Source organism: Leptopilina heterotoma, unplaced genomic scaffold (assembly GCF_015476425.1).
Source record: "Leptopilina heterotoma isolate Lh14 unplaced genomic scaffold, ASM1547642v1 Lhet_297, whole genome shotgun sequence".
Lineage (NCBI taxonomy): Eukaryota > Metazoa > Arthropoda > Insecta > Hymenoptera > Figitidae > Leptopilina > Leptopilina heterotoma.
The window spans coordinates 138,753-160,802 of NW_025111001.1; the positions used below are offsets into that span (position 1 = coordinate 138,753).

General features: G+C 23.9%; 1 protein-coding gene across 6 annotated transcripts in view; it reads left to right on the forward strand.

The window, feature by feature from the left end:
* LOC122504412 (Down syndrome cell adhesion molecule-like protein Dscam2) overlaps nt 1-22,050 on the forward strand; it is a 226,411-nt gene that overhangs the window by 52,152 nt on the left and 152,209 nt on the right. For all 6 annotated transcript variants that reach the window (XM_043615517.1, XM_043615512.1, XM_043615518.1 and 3 more), the window contains exon 2: nt 8,830-8,922. In XM_043615517.1, coding sequence (XP_043471452.1) covers nt 8,865-8,922 — 58 coding nt within the window. In that variant the 5' untranslated portion in view covers nt 8,830-8,864. The remainder of the gene's footprint in view (nt 1-8,829; nt 8,923-22,050) is intronic.

The following is a 22,050-nucleotide window of genomic DNA, read 5'->3' on the forward strand; positions in this document are numbered from 1 at the left end:
TCGTTTGATTCGATCCACAGCTCCATAGTCACGTCTCCAGTCTCCTGATCATTTTGGTTCCACTCGCTCATCCCTGTCGGTTTTACCTTCGAGAGTTCCCCCCCCCCTCCCTCCCTACCCCTTTTCCTGTCTCCTCATCACCCCAACAAGGTACCTCAACCATCCCTACGGAAGCTCGTCCAGGTCGAACACTACGCTTCGACAAAACTGTCTTTCCAACTAACGATGGGAGCAGAATCAGCAGGTGTTAGTTGAAGGTAATAGTAGTTGTTGTAGAGTAGTAGTAGTAGTAGTAGTAATACTAGTACTAGTTAGGGTGATAGTAGGAGAAGAAGAAGTACTAGTTGCGCTGCTCAATACCCTTAGTCATCGTTGTCGTCGTCGTGTTCACAATTAAGTTTGCGAAAGGGGGTTTGGAAAGGAAGACTGATGGAGGCAGACATCCGGCTAAGCGATCGTTGTGAATGGATGTTTGAACCAAATGAGTTTTAAGAATACTAGAAATCGTTTTTTATTTCTTTTCTTATTCTTTTTCTTCGCTCTTCATTTTTTTTTCACTCTCTACAGACAAATACCAATGCCCAGTTTTTTTTTTATTCTTTTTGCATTGAAAAGAATTTCATTTCGATGAATATAAAATCAAACTGCTTGGAAAAAATTGTCTTTCAATTTCATTTTATTGTGTGTTTCATTGCTTTTTATGGATAACTATTGATTTTTATATAGTCCATATTTCTTTTTTATTAAAATATTTTTTGTTGTTCGTAACATTTTTTAATATTTGGAACATTTTCTATTATAACATTTTGTACTATTATTATATTTTCTACTATTGTAACATTTTCTATTGTAACATTTTCTATTGTAACATTTTCTATTGTAACATTTTCTACTGTAATATTTTCTATTATTGTAAGAGTTTCTATTATTTTAACATTTCCTACTATTTACAATTTTCTTTTGACATTTTGCAATATTTTAATATTTTTTTTTACATTTTGTCTGACTAAACAATACTTTTACTACTTACAAAGGTAAAAAAGAATTTTTTTAAACTTTGGTAGGTAAACTAGGTAGGTCAGTCATTGGCTATTACTACTAAAAATACTATACTTCCATGGATACTGAAATCACACTTATTTATGGAAGAAATTGTTTATATCCCAGCTGAAAAAGTTCTATAGAATTTCACTAGAATTATTCTATATGAATTCTAGTGAATATTTTATATATTTTCACTAGAACGATTGTTCGTAAATTCCGTAATTTGATTAAAAAAAAAGAAGAAAAGACAAAAAGTTTGTAAATTTTACGATATAATTTGGAAAATTTTAGAGAAATTACAAATGATTGCAAAATTCAATTATTTTCAAAAGTAATAAAATTCTTAGCAGAAATTCAATTCTGTTCAAATATTTAAAAAAAATTCTTGTCAAAATTGCTTCTTTATAAAGAATATAAAGAATTCTTTATAAAGAAAAAAAAAATTAAAAATAAAATAAAAAAAATTAAATTAAAATTAAAAAAAATTAAATTAAAAATTAAAATTAATTAAATTAAATTAAATTAAAATTAAATTAAATTTTAATTAAAAATTAAAATTAAATTAAAATTATTCTCCAAAATTCAATTGTTTTCAAAAATTTTAATAAAACTGTTGTCAAAATTTCAATTATTTTCAAAAATTTTTCTCACTTTAATGATTTTCAATATCTATTATTTTCATGAAATAATAAAAATTTCACAGAAATTCAATTATTTACAAAATTTTTATAAATATCTTCGCAATATAATTCAATTATTTTTATGAATAATAACATTTTTACAGGGGTTTAATTATTTTTCTAAATAATAAAATTCTTTTTAGGAATTTAATTATTTTCATAAATATGTAAAACTTATCGTAGAATTTCAATTATTTTAAATTAAATTTTTATCAAATTCCTCGATTAATGTATAATTATTAATTATTATTAAAAATTGTTATTAAAATTCGTCAAACGAATTCAATTATTTAAAAGAGTTTTCGAGTCGAAGACTCGGAGTGATCGATCTCTTCATGTTTTATAGTTGTGAAAAAATTTAATTTATACTTTTAAGTAAAATGTTCTCTTATTTGACTCGGACTGGTTATATTTTTGTCACTACTGGTTTCAAAAAATAATTCTGCCGGACTACAACTTTTTTTTACTACTATTAATAAACTAAAACTAAAACTAAAATTTGTTTAATTTTAATTTGAAAAATTTTTTTTTAATAATTGTTTCTTTCAATAAAAATTTCTGTACCTAAAGTAATAGCAATACAATTAAAAATTTGCTACTTTTAAACGATAAGACTTACATTTTATATTAATTTTTCGCAAATATTTTTTATTACACTAAATATTTTTTACTCCATTTTTTTATTCTCCCACTATGTACTGAATATATTTAATTATTAAAACCTTCTAAAAAAATTATTGAACAGATAAATCCGAGTTAGTGTCCTTATTTCGCATTTTATCTTTTTCACAAATCGCCTGATATTTTTTAAAACTTGAAAGAAAGTTCTCCATCAGAAACATAAACTTTTTAATCCCCTATTTCTGGAAAAAAACTCTCCAAAGTGTGATTTTTTATTGAAGTGCCCTCAGCAGGAAAAAAAAACGTGAATAGAACATTAAATACCAACAAAAAAGTAAAAACCATGAATTTCATTTTTTTTCTAATCGACAAAAAAAAAATCCTTTTAACAAAATAAAGGAAAAAAAATAAAAAATCGTTTTATCAAAAATAACTGTTCAACAATGTTGAACAGTTATTGAAACGATTTTTTATAAAAGTTTTATAATCGTTATATCGAAAATAATTGATGAACAAAAATAAACAAATCTTTATCAAATAATTGATAGGTAAACATAATTATAATCGTTTTATAGAAAATAATTTGCAGTAATTAATTCCCCTCGAAAAATCAGTTAAATTAATTCAAAATCAATTAATTTCTGTTACAATTATTAGAATTTAGATCAATTATTAATTCCCAACTATATTGTAATGGACTTGTATTGTGTTTAAATTGAATTTCATCTATTAATTAGTTCATTATAATAAAGCATTGTTAGCGAAAACTAATTTACTGTTTCCTAACTTCCACTCATTGAAATAATTCTCAAAATGTTTCAAATTATTATATTTAATCAAATAGATTAGGACGTTAATTTCGAGAAAATGCGCACTTTTTAATGGTTATATACACAGACAATTAGAGCTTATAATAATATCTAAAGATATTAAGCCATCTTATGAAGAATAAGAAGAAGAAGAAAAAGAAAAAGAAGCAGAAGACGACGACGAAGAAGAAGAAGACTGTAAAGTAACTTCTTAAGTACTCTAAGACTATCAAAAGCCCGCGGCATTGGATGACGCTTCTCTCTATAAAGCATAAAAACTTTTCAATTTCTGTCAGGTTATAAAAAAGAAGCTGAAAATACTATTTGAATTAAACAAAAGTCAAAAGGAGGGGGGAAATATCATTAATTAGCTCGAGGCAAAAGAAGGTGAATTTAACTTTTCAGAAAACATTTAAAATAAGTTTGCAATTTTTTTTTTTTTTTTTTCAATTCCCGAGTTTCTACTTGTGAATTTAATTCACAAAAAATTCTTTTCTCCTACACACCTGAACTGTACTTTTAAAATATCTTTTTTAAATGGAAAAATTTCTTTTTAAAAACCATATACTTTTCAATATATTCATTTCCAGGCGACACGATTTAATAAATAAAAAAAACTTTGTTTCTTCTTTAACAACAAAATATAGAATTGTAGAAAAAGATTTTTTTTTTATAATAAAAAAAAAGAGAAGAAAATCACAAGGGCTGCGTGTTTAAACCTCAATAAATTCGAATTGCGCGAGGAAAAAATATTTTTCATTTACTTTTTTCCCCGAGTAGGGAAAATGTGGAGAAAATGAAAACCGGTGTTTATGTGTGCATACTCGTTTAACAGCAATGTACAAACAAAACGAACACAGTGTATTTGAACATGGAAAATTAGAGTTTCATGAGAGTGACTCTAGCTAGCGGTGTTTATATCGTTTTGGCTTTAGCAATATCCGTATATGCACTGAATTTACCCACGAACTCTTTGCTCTCGTTACTAATTAGAAGTTATTTCTTGCGCAGGTCCAAAAAATTTCAAATATATATACTTTTTTTAAGTATATATCGATGAATAAATTTGTTATTTATCGTGTATATATCGTTTATAAATAGCGGGAAAAAATAATAATTACACGAGAAAGAGAAATAAAAAAACAAAAACAAATTCAAACCTTGGGAAAGCAAGCAATTAATTTCTTATCAAAGGGAAATATTAATTATCGATCAAACATTATTTATTCTTTGATGATTTTAACTTTGTTTTTGTATTCTACCAACAAAATATTTTAGATTTGTTTTTGAGAAAATTAATAAAGAAATGTTTGTGGATCTATTGGAATTTTTTTCTCTCAATTTTTTGTGAACGAAACAAAAATAATTTTTGATAATTGTAAAAAATAAAGTAATAAATTAAATAATAATGATCAAAACTTCCTTTCTGTTATACTGAAAATAAATCCATTAGGAATTATTATTTTCCATTATTTTCCGTTAGAAAATAAATATTTACTAAAATTAAATAAATTCTATTTAAGCCAATTGTATTGTATGGTATTTATTATCAATTATATAGCAATTATAATTGCAATTAAATTGTACTTATTAAACCAATGATTTCAGTATTTGGAGCAAATACAATTTAATTGACTGAATTAAAAATTATTTGATTTAAGTAAATATTTAATTTATAATAGTCAAATAATCGGTTATTGGAATTAAATAAATTTCCTTTTAGTGTATTATTTAAATTATTTATAATGCAATTAATGATGAACACTTTCAGTCAGTGAATTTTTTAATAAGTTTCCTACTGACAAGAAGTAATTCGAATAGTTTTTAGTCAGACGTAATTTTTACTTTCAACAAAGTTTTAAAAAACAAATTTTTAACAAAAAAAAAAAACAAAAATTAGAGTCAAATTCAACAGTAGAAAAAGTTTGAATCTTTTCAAAATCGAAAAAATCAATTTATTAAATAATTGTGGAAGAATTTACGGAATATTTAATTTGAACATAATAAATAAATAATAAAGTATCAAATAAATTAAATAATTATAAAAGCAGTGGTAAAAGTATTTTTTAGTCAGACAAACATTTCCCAAAATAGACACATGTAGTTAAAAGTAGAAAAATTTGAAAAAATTTGAAAGAATTTTTCCATTATTATTCAAACTGAGTTTTAGTCGCAGATTTTTCAAAAGTCAGATAATTTTTTCCCTACAGTGATAACAGTTAATTTTATTCAGTTCGTTTGCAATAAATCGATTCTTTTCGTTTTTTTGATAAAAAATTTTTACTTAACTGTATTTTTTGTTAAAAATAAACTGCTTCGAATAAATTTATTCAACAAAAATGGTTTCAAAATTTTTTAACTTTAAATATAAAAGTAGATAAACTCCTTTTTTGTCAGACATTTAATTTTTCTTATCAACATGAATTGTTAAAGTAAATGTCACTCAGGTAGAATATTTTAAGCACTTGAGTAGTAAAAGTCATTTTTAGTCAGACTCTCACACTTGGTTAGAAATAGTTAAAAACTTTTAGCCTTTCAATTCCTTGTCGTTCTAGTTTTACTTTTTTTGTCTTTTTTATTTTCATTTTTTTGTTCTTTTTGCTTCTATTTTTACTAAAAAAAGTTAGTGAAAATTTTATTAAATAAAATAAAAAACATTCTAATAATTTTTTTTTTAAATTTAATTAAATAAATTAAAATAATAATTTAATCAAATAAAATAAATTTCTTATTAAAGTTCTTCGATGAAAGTTCAAATTCTGATCAAAGTTCAAATTTTGATGAGTTAAAATTTCTATAAGAATTGAAATTTCCATTAAATAAAAAATATTTAATCGAAATAATAAGGATACAAAAGTAAAAAATGAATGAAATTTTCGAGTACAAATTTTTGAGAAGAATTTTAATTTAGAAAAATTTTAATCCAGTTTGTTTTAATAATTCGTTAACATGATGCATTTAAACACTGAATGATGAACATTTAATTATCCTCCGTTGTATGTTTATATAAACTGCTGTTAAATACACTCGATAACGAACAATGAAAATACAAGTAAAACGACATTTGTTTTCAACTATGGAAAATAATCAACTAAATTTACACCAACGACTAACCATTGTTTATCACACATTTTTAATAATAAAATTAAACCCGCTTTACTAAATATCACACTGACACACTTTAATAATTTCAATAGACATTTTCATTTTACTTATAAACTCGAATTGTAAATCGTTTTATGGTGACAATCATTTTCATTCGAGCGAGGGAATAAATAAATTTAAAAGAAAAAGAATTATTCCTCGTAGTCTAATTTCTAAATTTATTATATCTTTAAATATTTTTTCGTCATGATTAATAATATAGTACTACTATATTATGCAGTGTTACTATATTAATAATATAAATAATTTTTTTTAATTGTTTATTACAATTATCATTTTTTTCTACTTTCTTATTTTTTTCTTATTTTTTATTTTTATCTCGTTATGTTATTATTTTATTCGTTGATAATAATTATTATAAGTATTTATTATTTTGGTTCGAATATTTTTTATATTTTTATAAAGTAAATTCTTTTTTCAGTAAATGACACAATTCATAGTAATAGTGTACTGTAAAATATAATTAAAATTCAATTTCATATGCAGGTATTTTTTCATGATTCATAATAAAATATTATTAGAAATTAGAAAATTGAAAAAAAATTATGATATTATATATTATTATATTATATTATAAATATTATTATATATTATATTATATATTATTCACAAACTCATTTTTTTATTTTGGAAAAAAACATTACTTATTCCCGTTTCTTAATATTTTTTTAGAAAATTTTCAATTGTTATAAGGAAATAATTTACATCATTTCTATTTCTTAATTACAATTGTTTTAATAAAATTCAAAGTTTTTTAAAAATAAAGGAAAAAAATGTTTATAAATTCTATTTGTCAATTACAAATTTTAATTGAAAATGAAAATTAAAGAACTTTTAGAAAATAAAGAAAAAAATTTTACTCAAAAAAATGTTCTGTTACATTTTTTTTACGAATTTCTTTAATTGACAAATTATTCAAAAACATCAATAACTTCTTTTTTAAATAAATATTTAATTATTATTATTTTTCCATAGGAATTAGGATTTTCGAAGATTTCAAATTCAAACCTCTTTGAAATTAAACAACTTTTAAAAAATATTGTTACTGTAACTTCTTCAAATTTATTTTCATATTCAATTATTATCTAAAATTTTAACTCAAATGCATTTTTAAATCAATTTTTATTAAAAAATTCTACGAGAATTCAATTATTTAAATACAAATGTAAATTATATAATTGAATGTTTCTTAAAATTTAATTCTTTTAAAGAATTTTATTAGCAAATTTTTATATTAATTGAATTCTTTTGGCGAATTTTAATAAAATTTTTAAGAATAGTTACATTTTTCAAGGAATTTGATTAAAATTGTGTTAAAAATAATTGAAATTCTGCGATGAGTTTTATTATTTATGAAAATAATTAAATGTTTGCGTACAATTTTATTAATTTTTTTTTTTTAATTATTGAAATGAGGAAAATTTTTGAAAATAATTGAAATTTTGACAAGAATTTTATTAAAATTTTTAAAAATAATTGAGTTTTGAAGAAGAATTTCATTATTTATAAAGATAATTGGGATTTTGACAAGATTTTATTTATAATTTTAAACATAATTGAATTTTGTGATAAGAATTTTATTACTTTTGGAAGTAATTGAATTTCTGCAATCATTTGTAACTTCTTTAAAAATCAATTTATTTAGTATTTTTAACAGTATTTTCTTATGATATTATACTTATAATAATATTAAAACTATTTTCCATTTCATATTTTATTTTTATGAAAATAAATTTGATTTAAAAACTTTTACTTTCTATTATTTTTAAAATTGCTAATTTTATTTTAAAAAAGTGAGTAAAAAGTTAACTAATAAATGTCATAATGAGCAGTCATTGAATAGCAGTGAAAAATCAAAATAAAAGCTAAACAGAATAGGTAACCAACTAGAAAATAAATAAATAAATAAATAAATACAAGTAAATAAAACAGAATAGAGTAAAATGGTAAAGAAAAATAGAAAAATGACAAATAAACGTAATAATAAACAATAAACACAATAATAAAAAAAGATGTATGTATTGCTTCTGTACACAGTGAATAAATCATCACAAAAAGAAATTTTCTGCTTGTGAATAAAAATGAGTTTTGTACTTGGAGGGTTCAAACTTATCGTGCCCAGCGGGAACTCAACAAGATGAAACTCGTGCAGTTGTGCATGAGAGTTTGATATCCCCTTTTGCCTTTTATATATATATATATATCGTACAAGAAGGAATTGAAACCACGTTTGGAAAAACAAAAATCGTCGATACAAATCACGAAGACAGAAAAGTCACGAGTATTGTGGAGAAATGTTCGGGCTGTTTGCCAGTGAAGACACAAGTATTCCTGGGCATAAAAGGGAGATTTAAAAAAAAAACGTTGGGCTGGGAGGGAGGGAGGGAGGTGGACAGGAATTGAAGGCGAAACGAGATTCGTCTATAGAAACCGGGGAAATTCTGGCCAAAGCTCGGATACGGGGATTAAATGGATGGGTTGATTGATTGGGAACGCTTCTATTGTTTCAGGAGGAAGCTGAATCGACGTAACGATCCACGACAGGATGGGCAATCGGCAGTTGAATCTGGTGGTCCTGTTCACCATACTCATCCACGCCTATGGTAAGTTTTAAATTAGAAAAAAAAGAGAGTTGTCTCTCTTTCAATTTAATCTTCACTGCGAATGATTGAAAATACAATTCTATAAAAATACAGGGCAAAAAAAAAACAAAACAAATACAAAACGAAAGAAATAAACATACAAAATTTGTGTATACATTTTGTACAGTCATCTCTCGATAATTAAACTTTCGATAAAGTCTGTTTCTTGATAAATTGCAGTTGACTTTGGATCGCTAGAAAAAATTCGCTTCTAAAAATATTGCCAAATAAAAAAAAAATATATTTTTCACTCCGAGCCTACTTTTAATTTATTTAAAAGAAATCTGATATGATTCAAAATTCAAATTATATTTTATTTGGCTGAAGTAAAACATTTATTTATGTCGAATAAAATTTTTATTTTAAATAAATAATTTCGTAGGCTCTGAGACAAATTTACTCCCATTTTTCTTTATCTTTTATTGAACTAACTATAAATTTATTCTTCATTTGAATTGAATCAACTTAAATTGACTTTAATGGTATTTAAATTTTCAAATTTTCTAATAAAATTTAAACCTTAATTGAATAGAATTGTACGGAATTAAACTTAGATAATTGATATTCAGATAATAAGAAGTGAATTTTTTTAATTTTATAATAAAATTCATACCTTCATTGACATTAATGGAATTGAATTAAATTGATTTGAACTGAATTAATTTTAATAGAATTGAAAAAAGTTTCAAATAGAATTGAATAAAATTGAAAAAATGGAATAAAATTCAATAGCATTGAATATATTTGAACTAAATTAAATTGAATATGCCATTCAGGTAATAAGAATTCTATTTAAAAATTTTATAATACAATTTATGGCTTAATTGAATAGAATTTAACTGAATTAAACTTAAATAATTGATATTCAGATAATAATTCAGGTATTAAAAATTCAATCTTCTAATTTTATAATAAAATTCATTCGTTAATTGACCTCATTGAATTAAATTCAATACAATTGAAAAATTTGAATAAAATTAAATAGAATTTAATAAAATTAAAAAAATTAAATAATATTTAATAGAATTGAAAATAATTTTTGTAAATTTCAACTATATTTATATTAAATTGAACTTAATTAAATTATAAATAAATATATAATATCTAATAATAAATTAATAAATATTAAATAGAATTGATATAAATTTAATTAAATAGAATAAAATTAAATGAAACTAAATTGATTAGTAGTCAGGTTTTAAAAATTCACTTTTGTAATTTTATAATCCAATTCTTTTCTGAACTCAATTAAAATAAATTATTTTTTTAATCGAATTGTACTGTATAGAATGCAGTCGAATTACATAGAATTGAATAAAATTGAATAGAATCATATAGAATTTCATAGAACTAAAAATGATTGAGTAGAATTCAACATAATTGAATAAATTTGAGTAGAATCGAATAGAATTGAAGTAAACTAAAAATAATTAAATATAATTGAATAAATTTGAGTAGAATCGAATAGAATTGAAGAAAACTAAAAATAATTGAATATAATTGAATTATTTTGAATAGAATCGAAAAAAATTTAATAAAATTATTTTGAGTTGAATTGAAATAAATAAAATATAGTAGAATTAAATAGAATTAAAATAAATTTGTGTAGAATCGAATGGATTGAATAGAATTCAATAAAATTGAATAAATTTCTATAGAATTGAATGTAATTGAATAAATTTGAATAAAATCGTATAGAATTTAATAGAACTAAATATAATTGAGTAAAATGGTATATAAATAAATAAATTGGAGTAGACTCGAATAATATAATAAATTTGAGTAGAATCTAATAGATTAAATAGAATTCAATAAAATTGAATAAATTTCTATAGAATTGAATGTAATTAAATAAATTTGAATAAAATCATATAGAATTTAATAGAACTAAATATAATTGAGTAAAATGGTATATAAATGAATAAATTGGAGTAGAATCGAATCGAATTGAATAAATTAAAAAATATTTGAATAGAAATGAATATAAGTGAACAAAGTTGAACAAAGTTGAATAGAATTGAATAGAATTGAATAGAATTGTATATAATTGGATAGAATTGGATAGAATTGAATAGAATTGAATAGAATTTATTGAATAGAATTGAATAGAATTGAATAGAATTGAATAGAATTGAATAGAATTGAATAGATTTGAATAGAATGGGATAGAATTGAATAGAATTGAATAGAATTGAATAGAATTGAATAGAATTGAATTGAATAGAATTGAATAGAATTGAATAGAATTGAATAGAATTGAATAGAATTGAATAGAATTGAATTGAATAGAATTGAATAGAATTGAATAGAATTGAATAGAATTGAAGTCGAAAAAAGTAAAATAAAAAAATGTTAAATACCTTACTGCTATAAATTAATTAATTTTTATTACTTTTCAATTTTCCCAATTTAAAAAATGACGATTTGTACTTGAATTTTAATACTTAGAATTTACTATTATTTTTAACTGATGCAAATGAAATATTTGTAAATATTGAGAACACTTGTGGGACCAAGAACCATCAGATGTAGTCAGTTACAAGTTGCTTCTGCAACTTTCAGTAGAATTGTTGTGTATTAATTAAACTACGAGGGGGTTAATTAACTCGAAAACTTTTATCTGATATAAATACTGCTGCCTCTTTCCCAGCCATTGAAACAAACGCACAACTCTCTACTCCCAACTTTAACGAATTTTCTTCCCTCGCAACTAATAGGAAATCATTGTTTATAAAATTTGTCTTTGGAAATCTAATTCTTTCAAAGGAGATTAGAGAAAAAAAAATCACTAGATAGAAAAACGATTAAAAGTTTTAAAAAAAAATTAATACTCAAAATTCAGAATTGACAAAAATTAATTAAATTTCACTAATTAAACCGAATTACAAAAAATTTTCCAAAAATGTAAATTATGTCTGCTCCTCAATTATAATTCATAAATAAAATTCAAGTTTTAAGTAACAAAAAATGTTATAAATCAAATTTTGTTAAAAAAATTTGAAATTTATTTTGGAAAAAATATTTACAAAATTTCTATTTGTTAAAAACGATTGTAAAATTATTCGAAATTATCGATAACTTCTTTTTTAAATAAATATTTAATCATTATTATTTTTCCACAGGAATTAAGATTTTCAAAAATTTCAAATTCAAACCTTTTTGAAATTTAACAACTTTTAAGAATATTTATTATAAAAAATGAAGAAATTGATCACTCCGAGTGACTTCGACTCGGAGTGATCAATTTCTTCATTTTTTATAATAAACTAAAGATAACCGAATGATAAGATTATTATTTTATAAAATAGGAATATTTTTACTGTAATTTTTTCAAAATTATTTTCATCATTTTAATTCAATTCTTATTTTCTAGAATTTTTAAATAACATTTTTCTTCAAGTCAATTATCTTTAATAATTTTTGAAAAAGTTCTTTAAAAATTTTCAAATTGCGAAGAAACTATTTTCCAGGGGTACAAAAATATTGATTGAATAAAAAACGAGAAAAGACAGTTGAATGCAATATATTGTTCTACTCGTGAAGAAGATGAGGGAACGTATTGCATTTCATTTCGCAAAATATCAGACTAAACTGCGTCTTCTACGTGGAATATTTTATGTCACAGAAAACTATACGTTCTCAGAATTTTTTTATTCCCTCTATCTGCATATATATGTGTATTAAATATAAATTTCTCTATATGTGTACTACAGTTCCTCTGTCTATATACTAAAAATAAATTCCTATATGTGTACTAAAAATGCATTCCCATGTGTCTATTACACATACATATACAGTCGTATATATCTATATTTTCATCTTCATAAATCGTAAATTATAATACATTTCGCAGATAAATTGCATTTTAAAAAGTATTAGCGGTGCGTCAGTTCTCTCAAAGGAAAATAAGAAACGCCCAAGATGCAGAAAAGCGTCTCAAGGGAGCAACAAAGCAACTGAACGAACTTTTGGAAAATAGTACAATACCATCTCGGCATCACGTCGGGCAACCAAGTGGTCTTGGTAAACACCGGGGAATTCTCAATAAAAATGAAGAAAAAAAAAGAGAAAGAGAAGAAGAAAAAAAAAACCTTTTCACATCAACATACGGAAGTTTAAATGCGAGTAAAAAAGTTTCTCATTCCTTAAATTGCAACAGATCAATAATTCTTTCCATTGTTTTTTCTCTCTTTTTTTATTTTACTCTTCTTTTATATTCAAAAAATTTTTGATTATAGAAACATTTTATCTAAATAGAAATCCTCATGTGAATTATTATTCTATATTCTTTTCGGAAAATAAAAATGATTTCTTTTACAAAAATAAAAATTATTCTTTACGAAAATAAAAAATGATTCTTGTAGAAGAAAAATGATGATTGTGTAAAATAAAAATTTTTGTAGAAAAAAAATTATTCTTTATGAAGATAAAAATTATTCTTTAAGTAAATAAAAATTATTCTTGCAGAAAATAAAAATTATTCTTATAGAAAATAAAAATTATTCTTGCAGAAAATAAAATTAATTCTTTTAGAAAATAAAAATCGTGAAATAAATAAACAAAAATGTTGAAATAAAAAATGAAAAATATTGGAAAAAAATAAAAATTTCAGAAAAATGTTTCAAATTTTCTCTTGAAAATGTAATGAATAAAAAAGTTACACACACACTCTCTCCCTCTCTCTCTCTCTATACTTGTTTCGACAGTATAACAAATAAAATCAGTAGTAAAAGTCAATATTTAGTGGGACAACGGAAAACTATTTATTGTTTACGAAGAAAATTACAAACTCACCGCAATTCGTGTTAGAAAAAAACTTTTTTTTTCAATTTTTCAATAAAAAGTTTACAAAGAATGGTCAAATGTTTTATAGAAAAAAATTGATTGCATTTTTAAACGAACAATTTCACCTTTTAATTGATAGAAATTTTTGAGAAAATCGTTGACAACTTTTTTAAAAATTAAACTCGTTTAATAAATTGTCTCCCTCGAAATTAATACAAATCAAAACAGAAAACTTCTTGAATTTAAAATTCTTTAAATTTAAATTTTAAAATAATAAAAATTCGTACACTAATTCAAATTAGCAAAAAATTTTACTAATTTTTAATAGACTGTAACTATTTTATTTATAGGATTTGCATTTTTTTACTAAAGTTTTACTGACTAAAATTAGTAAAAATTTCCAATAATTTTTAGTAGAATTCAACTGTCTCTATGTGATTATTTTTTTCCAGGAACAGTAACGAATCATTAGTTTCGTTTTTGTTTTTAATTTATTCAAAATTAAATTAACAAACTAAATTTAGTTCTTTTATTTTAATTGAATTTCACCTTAATTAAATTTATTAAATTAAATGTTTTTCTTCTTTAAAAACAGTAACGAAACATTAGTACCGTTTTAGTTTTTAAGTTAAGTTAAAATTAATTTAACAAACTAAATTTCGTTTTCTATCAACTTTAAAATTTTTAAGCAAAGTAAATTTATTTTTCTGTTAATTTTACAGTAAATAAACAAAATAAATTTAATTTTGACTAGAACGAAAAGTAAAGTAACGAGAAAAAAAAAATAACTAAATTTAGTTTCTTGTTAACTTAGAACAAATTAACAAAAAAAAAATCAAATTTTTGAAAAAAGTTAAAAACTGTTAAGATTTAAGTGGCACGAAATTGAATTCCACCTGTTAATTTATTTACATTTATAATTTTATAATTTATATATTTAATAATATACAGTGTTAATTTAATTAAATTTAGTTAATTAATTATTTACACTTAATTTAGTATCCAGTTAACATGAAATTAAATTATTTCATTTATTTTCCTTTCACACAGATCATTAAAGAAACCTGATTAAAAAATAAATTACAAGTATCGGTCATTGATTTTATTTTCCCAAAAATAGAAAATTGCAAAACGAAAAAAGGAAAAAAATTTTTTGAAATCGAAAAATTTTCCACTTGATAAATATTTACGAGAAAATTTAGTTTAAAAAAATAAGACCACAATATGACATATAAATGCAAATGACTATCATTACATTTAGAGTAATCTCGGTGAAATAAATTGCCAAGAAGACTAACTACATTTGGGAATTTCAAGTTTATACAAATCCTTGCAAGTAAAGAGAGGATTTACTCACCGACGCTCTTTAAGGAGAGGATATTTATTTTCTAGATTTTTTTTCCTTTTTTTTATTATTTTTTTTTCTTGTTTTTTCTATATATGTACATACAACACAAGAGACATGAAAACAGGTGGTGGAGTATAACATTACTGTGAAGTAACGTAGAAAAGTAGCTGACGGGTGAAGAAAGACGAGAGGGGGGAATGGGTATAAAGAGAGAGCAAGAAATCTTTTTTATTTTCTCTCTTTTTTCTATCTTTCTTTTTTCCTTTTTTTGAAAAAATAAGAAAGAAAAAACCAGGAAAAAAAGAGAAATTTGTTTCTTTTTCTCTCTTTTTTCTTCTTTCTCTTTTTTCTATCTTTCTTTTTTCCTTTTTTTGAAAAAATTTTCTCTCTTTTTTCAATCTTTCTTTTTTCCTATTTTTTTTGAAAAACCAGGAAAAAAGAGAGAAATCTGTTTCTTTTTCTCTCTTTTTTTTCTATCAGCTTTTTTCTCTTCATTCTCGTTTTTTCTACTTCTCTTTTTTTCTATCACTTTTTTCTCTTTATTTTCGTTTTTTCTATTTCCCTTTTTTCTTCTTTCTCGTTTTTTCTACTTTTCTTTTTTCATTATTTTGAAACAGAGAAAGAAAGAAAAAGACAAGAAAGGAAGAGGGAGTAAACAAGGGAGAAGGGTAAAGAAAGAGAGAAAGAAAAGAAAGACTAAGAGAAAGAACAGAGAGAAGGAAAAATAGTGAGAAATCAAGAAATAGAGATAGAAAAAAATAGAGATGGAAGAAAACAGAGACAAAAAGAAAAGAAGAGAGAAGAAAAAAGAGAGAAAGAAGGCAAAAGGCAAGAAAAAAAGAGAGGGAGAGAAGAAAAAAGAGAGAAAGTAAGAAAAGGACAATAAAAAAGAAGGAGAGAAGATAATAGAAATAAAAAGAAAAGAAGAGAGAGGAAAAAAGAGAGAAAGAAAGAAAAAGGCAAGAAAATAAAGAGAGAGAGAGAAAACAAGGAAGAGGGGAAGAAGAGAGAGTGAGAGAAAGAAGATAAAAAAAAGACAGAAAAAATTGTGAGGAAAGAAGAGAGGGAAAAATAAAGAGAGAAAAAAAAGTAAATAAGAAAAAAAAGACAGAGAAAGAGAGAGAGAGAGAGAGAGAGAGAAGGAGAAAAGTATCGTGTGCGCGAGAAGCTGCTGTGTATACAGGATGGTAAGCATTTGGCAAGAAGGCAAAGGAGTGTGAGAGTGGAAGAAAAATAGTGGAGCAATGGTGATTTGGAAAGTAGTCGGTGGAAAGAGAGAGAGGGAGAAAGGGGGTTTGGAATCGGACTCGTGGAATTCTTTTTCAACCTTGGGGGATAGAAAGCAGAAAGGAAAGAAGGTTTTCTTAAAGATGCGATGCTCGGAAGCAAAGGCAGCGAGGAGAAAGCACTTGTTGCGCAGAAATGGAGCTTAGCTATAGTCAAACTGGTTTGGTACCCTATGGTACAAAACTTGGAGAGCAGAGAGTCGTTTTCTCAAAGAGTGAGTGTGAGAGAGAAAAAATGTGGTGGAGAAAGAAGAAGGAGAGAAAAAAAAGAGAGAGAGAGAGAGAGGCGAAGAAAAGATACGAATGGAGACTAGTGAGTGTGCGACTTGGGAATCGAATTGATTCTCCTTTTACGGTCTCGCGTTACTTTTCTTTACTGTCGTGCCATCTAGCTCTTGACCGAAACTCTCTTGCTGTTATTTATTTATCAGTTTTAGCTCGTGCTCGCCTTTCTATAAGACTCTTATGTTCCACCTAACACCCGCTACTTTCATTTCTGCCTGCCTGCCTGCTTGCTGCTGCCTTTCGACTTGGCTATACTGCAACTCCCTAGTTACGATCTCGATTCAATTGTCTCGAGATAAAACTTTCCCAAAGTGTTTTCGACTCTTCTTCTCTGATTTCATCTAAGGAAGAATTCAACAATTCGTCCTCTGTTCCTCTTCTATTGAAGGTGAAATTTTCTTCTAATGGTGTGAACTAGAAACTTAGGGAAATGAGAATTTCTCTTCTATTTTCATTTTGAAAACATAGAGGCAATTTATTTTTCAATTTTTGAGCTTCTACAGGGAGAAAAATGAGTCTGCTAATTATCAGCTGCAGGGAGAAAAAAATTATCTTCTTTAGCTAATTTTTAACTAATTTATAAGTTTGATAGGTGGTCACTTTTCCTGAAAAATATTCTCTAATCCTTTCTGTCTAAAGAAAGTGATTTCTAATGAAATCTGTTTTCTAAAAAAAGTTTTTCTAACAAGTTATGATTTCTAATATTTATTTTCCTAATATTATTTAAATTTGTAAAATTCCATAATTTTGATAAAAGCTAGAAAATTGTTAAAAATTAAGAAATAGAAACTATTTTGCATATTTTCTGATTCTCAGTCACAATTCTGTTGACAAAATTATGTTTCTTTTTTGAAAAAGAGAAGAAAAAATTTTATAAAATTATTATTTCTTATCACAATTTGTTAGGAACAAAATTCTATTCTTCTCTGAAAAAAAATAATATTTTGCATCATTTTTAAACATAAAAATTTCCAGAGTTAATTTATTTAGAAAATTTTAGAAATCTTTAGGAAAAAAATCCCTATTATTTCTATTTGTCATTTTTTAACCAGATTATTTTTAAATTTTCTTAAAAAATTTGCATACTTTCTATATTTTATTATAATTTTTTAACAAAATCTCAAGTATTATTTTTAAAGAATTAAAAAATTTCCATAAATTTTATTTTTTAATCATATACCTATATTGATCGTCATTACAAAAATTGAATAATGTTAGAAACAAAAAATTTACAAATTACTTTTATTAGAAAAAGAAATTTTTAAAAAATGATCTTTATCAGAAGAAAAAAATTAGAAAATCACCTTCATTAGAAAAAAGTTTTTTAGAAATTCGCCTTTATTAGACAAAAATTTTTAGAAAAAAAAAAAAAAAATAAGTTTTAGAAAAAGTGTACGTTTTTTGTCTCAATTTGAAATCCTTAAAAAAACTGTAACAGCTTATTTTACTAAAATTTTAGTAAAATAATTGTATATTAAAAAAAAAAAATATTCGTTACGAAAAATTAGTGAATATTTTTATTAATGAAAATTTTTTCCATTTTTATCACAGATCAGAAGTAAAGTTTTTACTTCTTGCTTTTGAATTAGTAAAATTTTACTAATTTAATCATTTTTACTAATTAAATAGTAAAAACAATTAAAAAGCAAAAAGTCAGTCACTAATTTCAATTAGTAAAATTTTTTACACTAATTCAAGTTTAAAGAGTTCGACTAAAATTTGAGATAAAAAAATTTGAACTTTTTTCCACCGCGTTCTAAAGAAGAATTAAAGTATTAGAAATTATTTAAACAATTAAATATTCATGCTACTTTTTTAAATCTAAATTAGCAAAAATTAAACCAAAGAGATTTTTAAATTTGACTAATTTTCTAGTTCCATTTCACTAAAAATTTGGAAGAAAATTGCATTTACTAAAAAAATACTGACATTCTACTATAAAAATTAATAAATACTTTTTGGTAGTCTGAATTACTTTTTTTACTTTTCACACTAAATGTCTGATTTAACATTGACTCTTTCTGCTAACATTTAATATATAAAATGTTTGACCAAAATTTATCCTGACTACTGCTTATAAAATTACTACACGTCTAACTATAATTGACTTTTACTACTTACATTTAATGTACAAAATGTCTGACCAAATTCAAATAATTTTTATTTGAATCGACAAAATTGTACTTGAACCAATAATTTTAGTATTTCAAGTAAATAGCATTTAATTGGCTTCAATAAAAATTACTTGATAAAAATAAATAGCCACTGGATAATAGAAGAGTAATCGTTTATTTGTATCGAATACTTTTTTTTCAATCAAATATTGGAAAAAGTATTGAAACAAATATTGAAAAAATATGAAAACTTATTTAAAAAGTGTAACCTATTTTTAAAAAAATGTAAACCTATTTTAAAAAAGTGTAAGCCTATTTAATAAGTGTAAACCTATTTAAAATACGAGGTAAACCGATTTAAAATAGAGTGTAAATATATTAAAAATAAAATGGACACCTAATGAAAATAAAGTGTAAAACTCTTTAAAATAAAGTGTAAAACTATTTAAAATGAAGTGTAAACCTGTTTAAAAAAATATAAACCTATTTAAAGTAAATTGTAAAACTGTTTTCAAAAAAAATTATAAACCAATTTAAAATAAAGTGTAAACCAATTTAATCTAATTACATTAAATATTAATACACTGCAAGTGTTTGAATTTCGTTTGCTGAGAAAAGAAAATAAAAAAAGAAAAATTTGCCCCGGAAAGCTAAACAGAACGGGCAACAAGAATCCGTGCTACATAAATCAAGAAAAGCAGATGTTTAACTTTCCAGAAAGATAAATTTCCTATTTACACTGCTTCTAAAGTTACTTCAAACCTTTTAAGATATCTAGAAGAAGTATTTCTAACTTTAATGCAACCTGTTGCTTTTCAACCTTAACTGAGAAATGATGTTGATTTCTGGTCACCGTAAATTCAACATCAAAATTTTACAAGTAAACACTTGAAAAAAAGATTTGCAATTGTCAACATTTCTTATTTATATGAGAAAAACCCCTATTTATCTCAATTCTTTTTTCTTCACAGTCTTTTTTTTTGCTATCTGATAATTTTGCCAATTCTGTATTTGTCTCTTTCTTCTTTTTTTACGTCTGTTACGATCCTAATTATTATAATTTCCCTAATGTTTCCCGATTTTATTTTAAAATTAATTAAAATAGGGACGGGGTAGTAAATAACAAGAAATTACTTTAGTTGAACAAATGTATGTGTATTTTATGAAATAAGATAAAATTGATGAAAATAAGAGATGGACACAGGCTTTCTAATGTGAGTCTTAGAGTGGTTGATTGTTTACCTTGGGACAAAGGGTGATGCTAGACGTTCAGGTATAATGGCACTGGTCCTTTAATGGTTGACTAATTGGATGCAGTATTGTGTCTCGAGAAACAGGAACACTCTTTTCAAATGGCAAATTTGACTTCCAGATCGACTTTCCAAAATGCACTTTTGAAATATACGTAGAGTAAAGGACAACTACTGAAACTGGGTTTAGAGCACTGGGTCGTGAAGAACCACTTGTTATAGATAAAAATTTAAGACTGAAAACTGTTTGATGGTCTGGTCCTTCTTATACCCAAATTTCCCTGTGTATTTGAAGAAAGTGTACGTTTTGCCATGTATTTGAAGAATCGTTCGCTTTGCCATGCATTTGAAGAATTGTTCGCTTTGCCATGCATTTGGAGAATCGTTCGCTTTTCCATGTATTTGGAGAAACCCTTTGTTGCGGGAACACTTGTGGTGACTCACTATTAGATCGCACGTGTCCATTGCTTATTATTCATACGTTATTTTATAATTTTGTTATTTCTATTAATTGTTTATAATTTTGTTGTTGTTACAATTCGTTATTTATAAGTTGTTACAATTTGTTAATTTTAAAGTTATTTATTATTACAATTTTGTTGTTGTTGATATTTATTATTATAATTCTATTATTTAATATTTATTATTGCAATTTATTATTGTTTATTATTATTTGTTAAAGTTTGTTGTTATATTTAACTATTTATTACATTTTGTTATTATTTGCTAATATTTATTATTACAATTTATTATTGTTTACGTTTATTATTACAATTTATTATTGCTTATTATTATTTCTTAAAGATTGTTGTTAAGATTGTTATATTTAACTTATTTATTATTGTTTATTATTGTTTGTTATTATTTGTTAATATTATTACAATTTATTATTGATTATTATTAATATTTATAGTTATTATTTATATAATAATATGTAAATAATAATTTTGTTATTAACTTTTATTATGATTATTACTATTATTATTAATTATTATTATTATTGTTATTAATTATCATAATTACTATTATTATTATTATTATTAATTATTAAGATTAATTATTATTCTACATATTATTATTGAAAATAGGTTACGGTGACGTAACACCTCCCCCTTCGAAAATTTGGAAATTGAAAAATGAAATTGATCGATTTCCAAATTCAACTTGTTAGAATCGACGTGTTATGTTATTTGTTACAATGTTTTTGAATTAATTTTTAAAAATTACAATTAATGAATTAAATTGTTATTTACAGTTTAAAATTATTTAGATATTTGATGTGAATAAAATTTGGTTGGTTAATTTTTGAAAATTGACTTGTTTTTGTTTTTTTTTTTATTTTCACTGGTTTTAATTGAATCTTTGTAATGTTTATTATTCTTATTATTAATGCACCTATCAGCCGTATGGTACCTCATAAAGCACCTTTGGCAAGAATTACTCCATTTAACCAACTGAATTTTATCACTCCAACTATCTATATCTTCTTTTTTTTCGTTAAAATCAAATTTTTCTTTCAAACGTATTAACATAATTTCTGCCAATTTTCTTTTAGTCTCTTTGTTATTTTGTAGTTTTTCGATATTGACTTCTATGTAATTTTTGTCATGTTGTATAGACAAGGTTGCAATATTTTCAGAAATTTGTTCATATGGTTTTGCATAATTGGGGTATGAAAATGAAAATTGAACAGCCAAATTTTCTAAGGTTGTGATTGGATTCATTTTTCCTAAAAGAATATAAAATCAATTATGTAACTGTTAAAAAAAAAATTTTATATATATATATTTTTTTGTTATTTGTATTATTTATCATGCTATTAATTTTATTAATTTGTTTATTTTAATTGTCCTCATAAATAATTGTGTCAGAGTCGGAGTCATAGTCTGTTGGTTTGTCAGAATACCTAGGGTCATAATATAGCCGAACGTCTTTAAGTTCCTTAACTTTTTCTTTTTCATTTTCTAAAATATTTAATGTACACTCCTTGCACTCGTTTGCTCTTTGCATACTATTATATA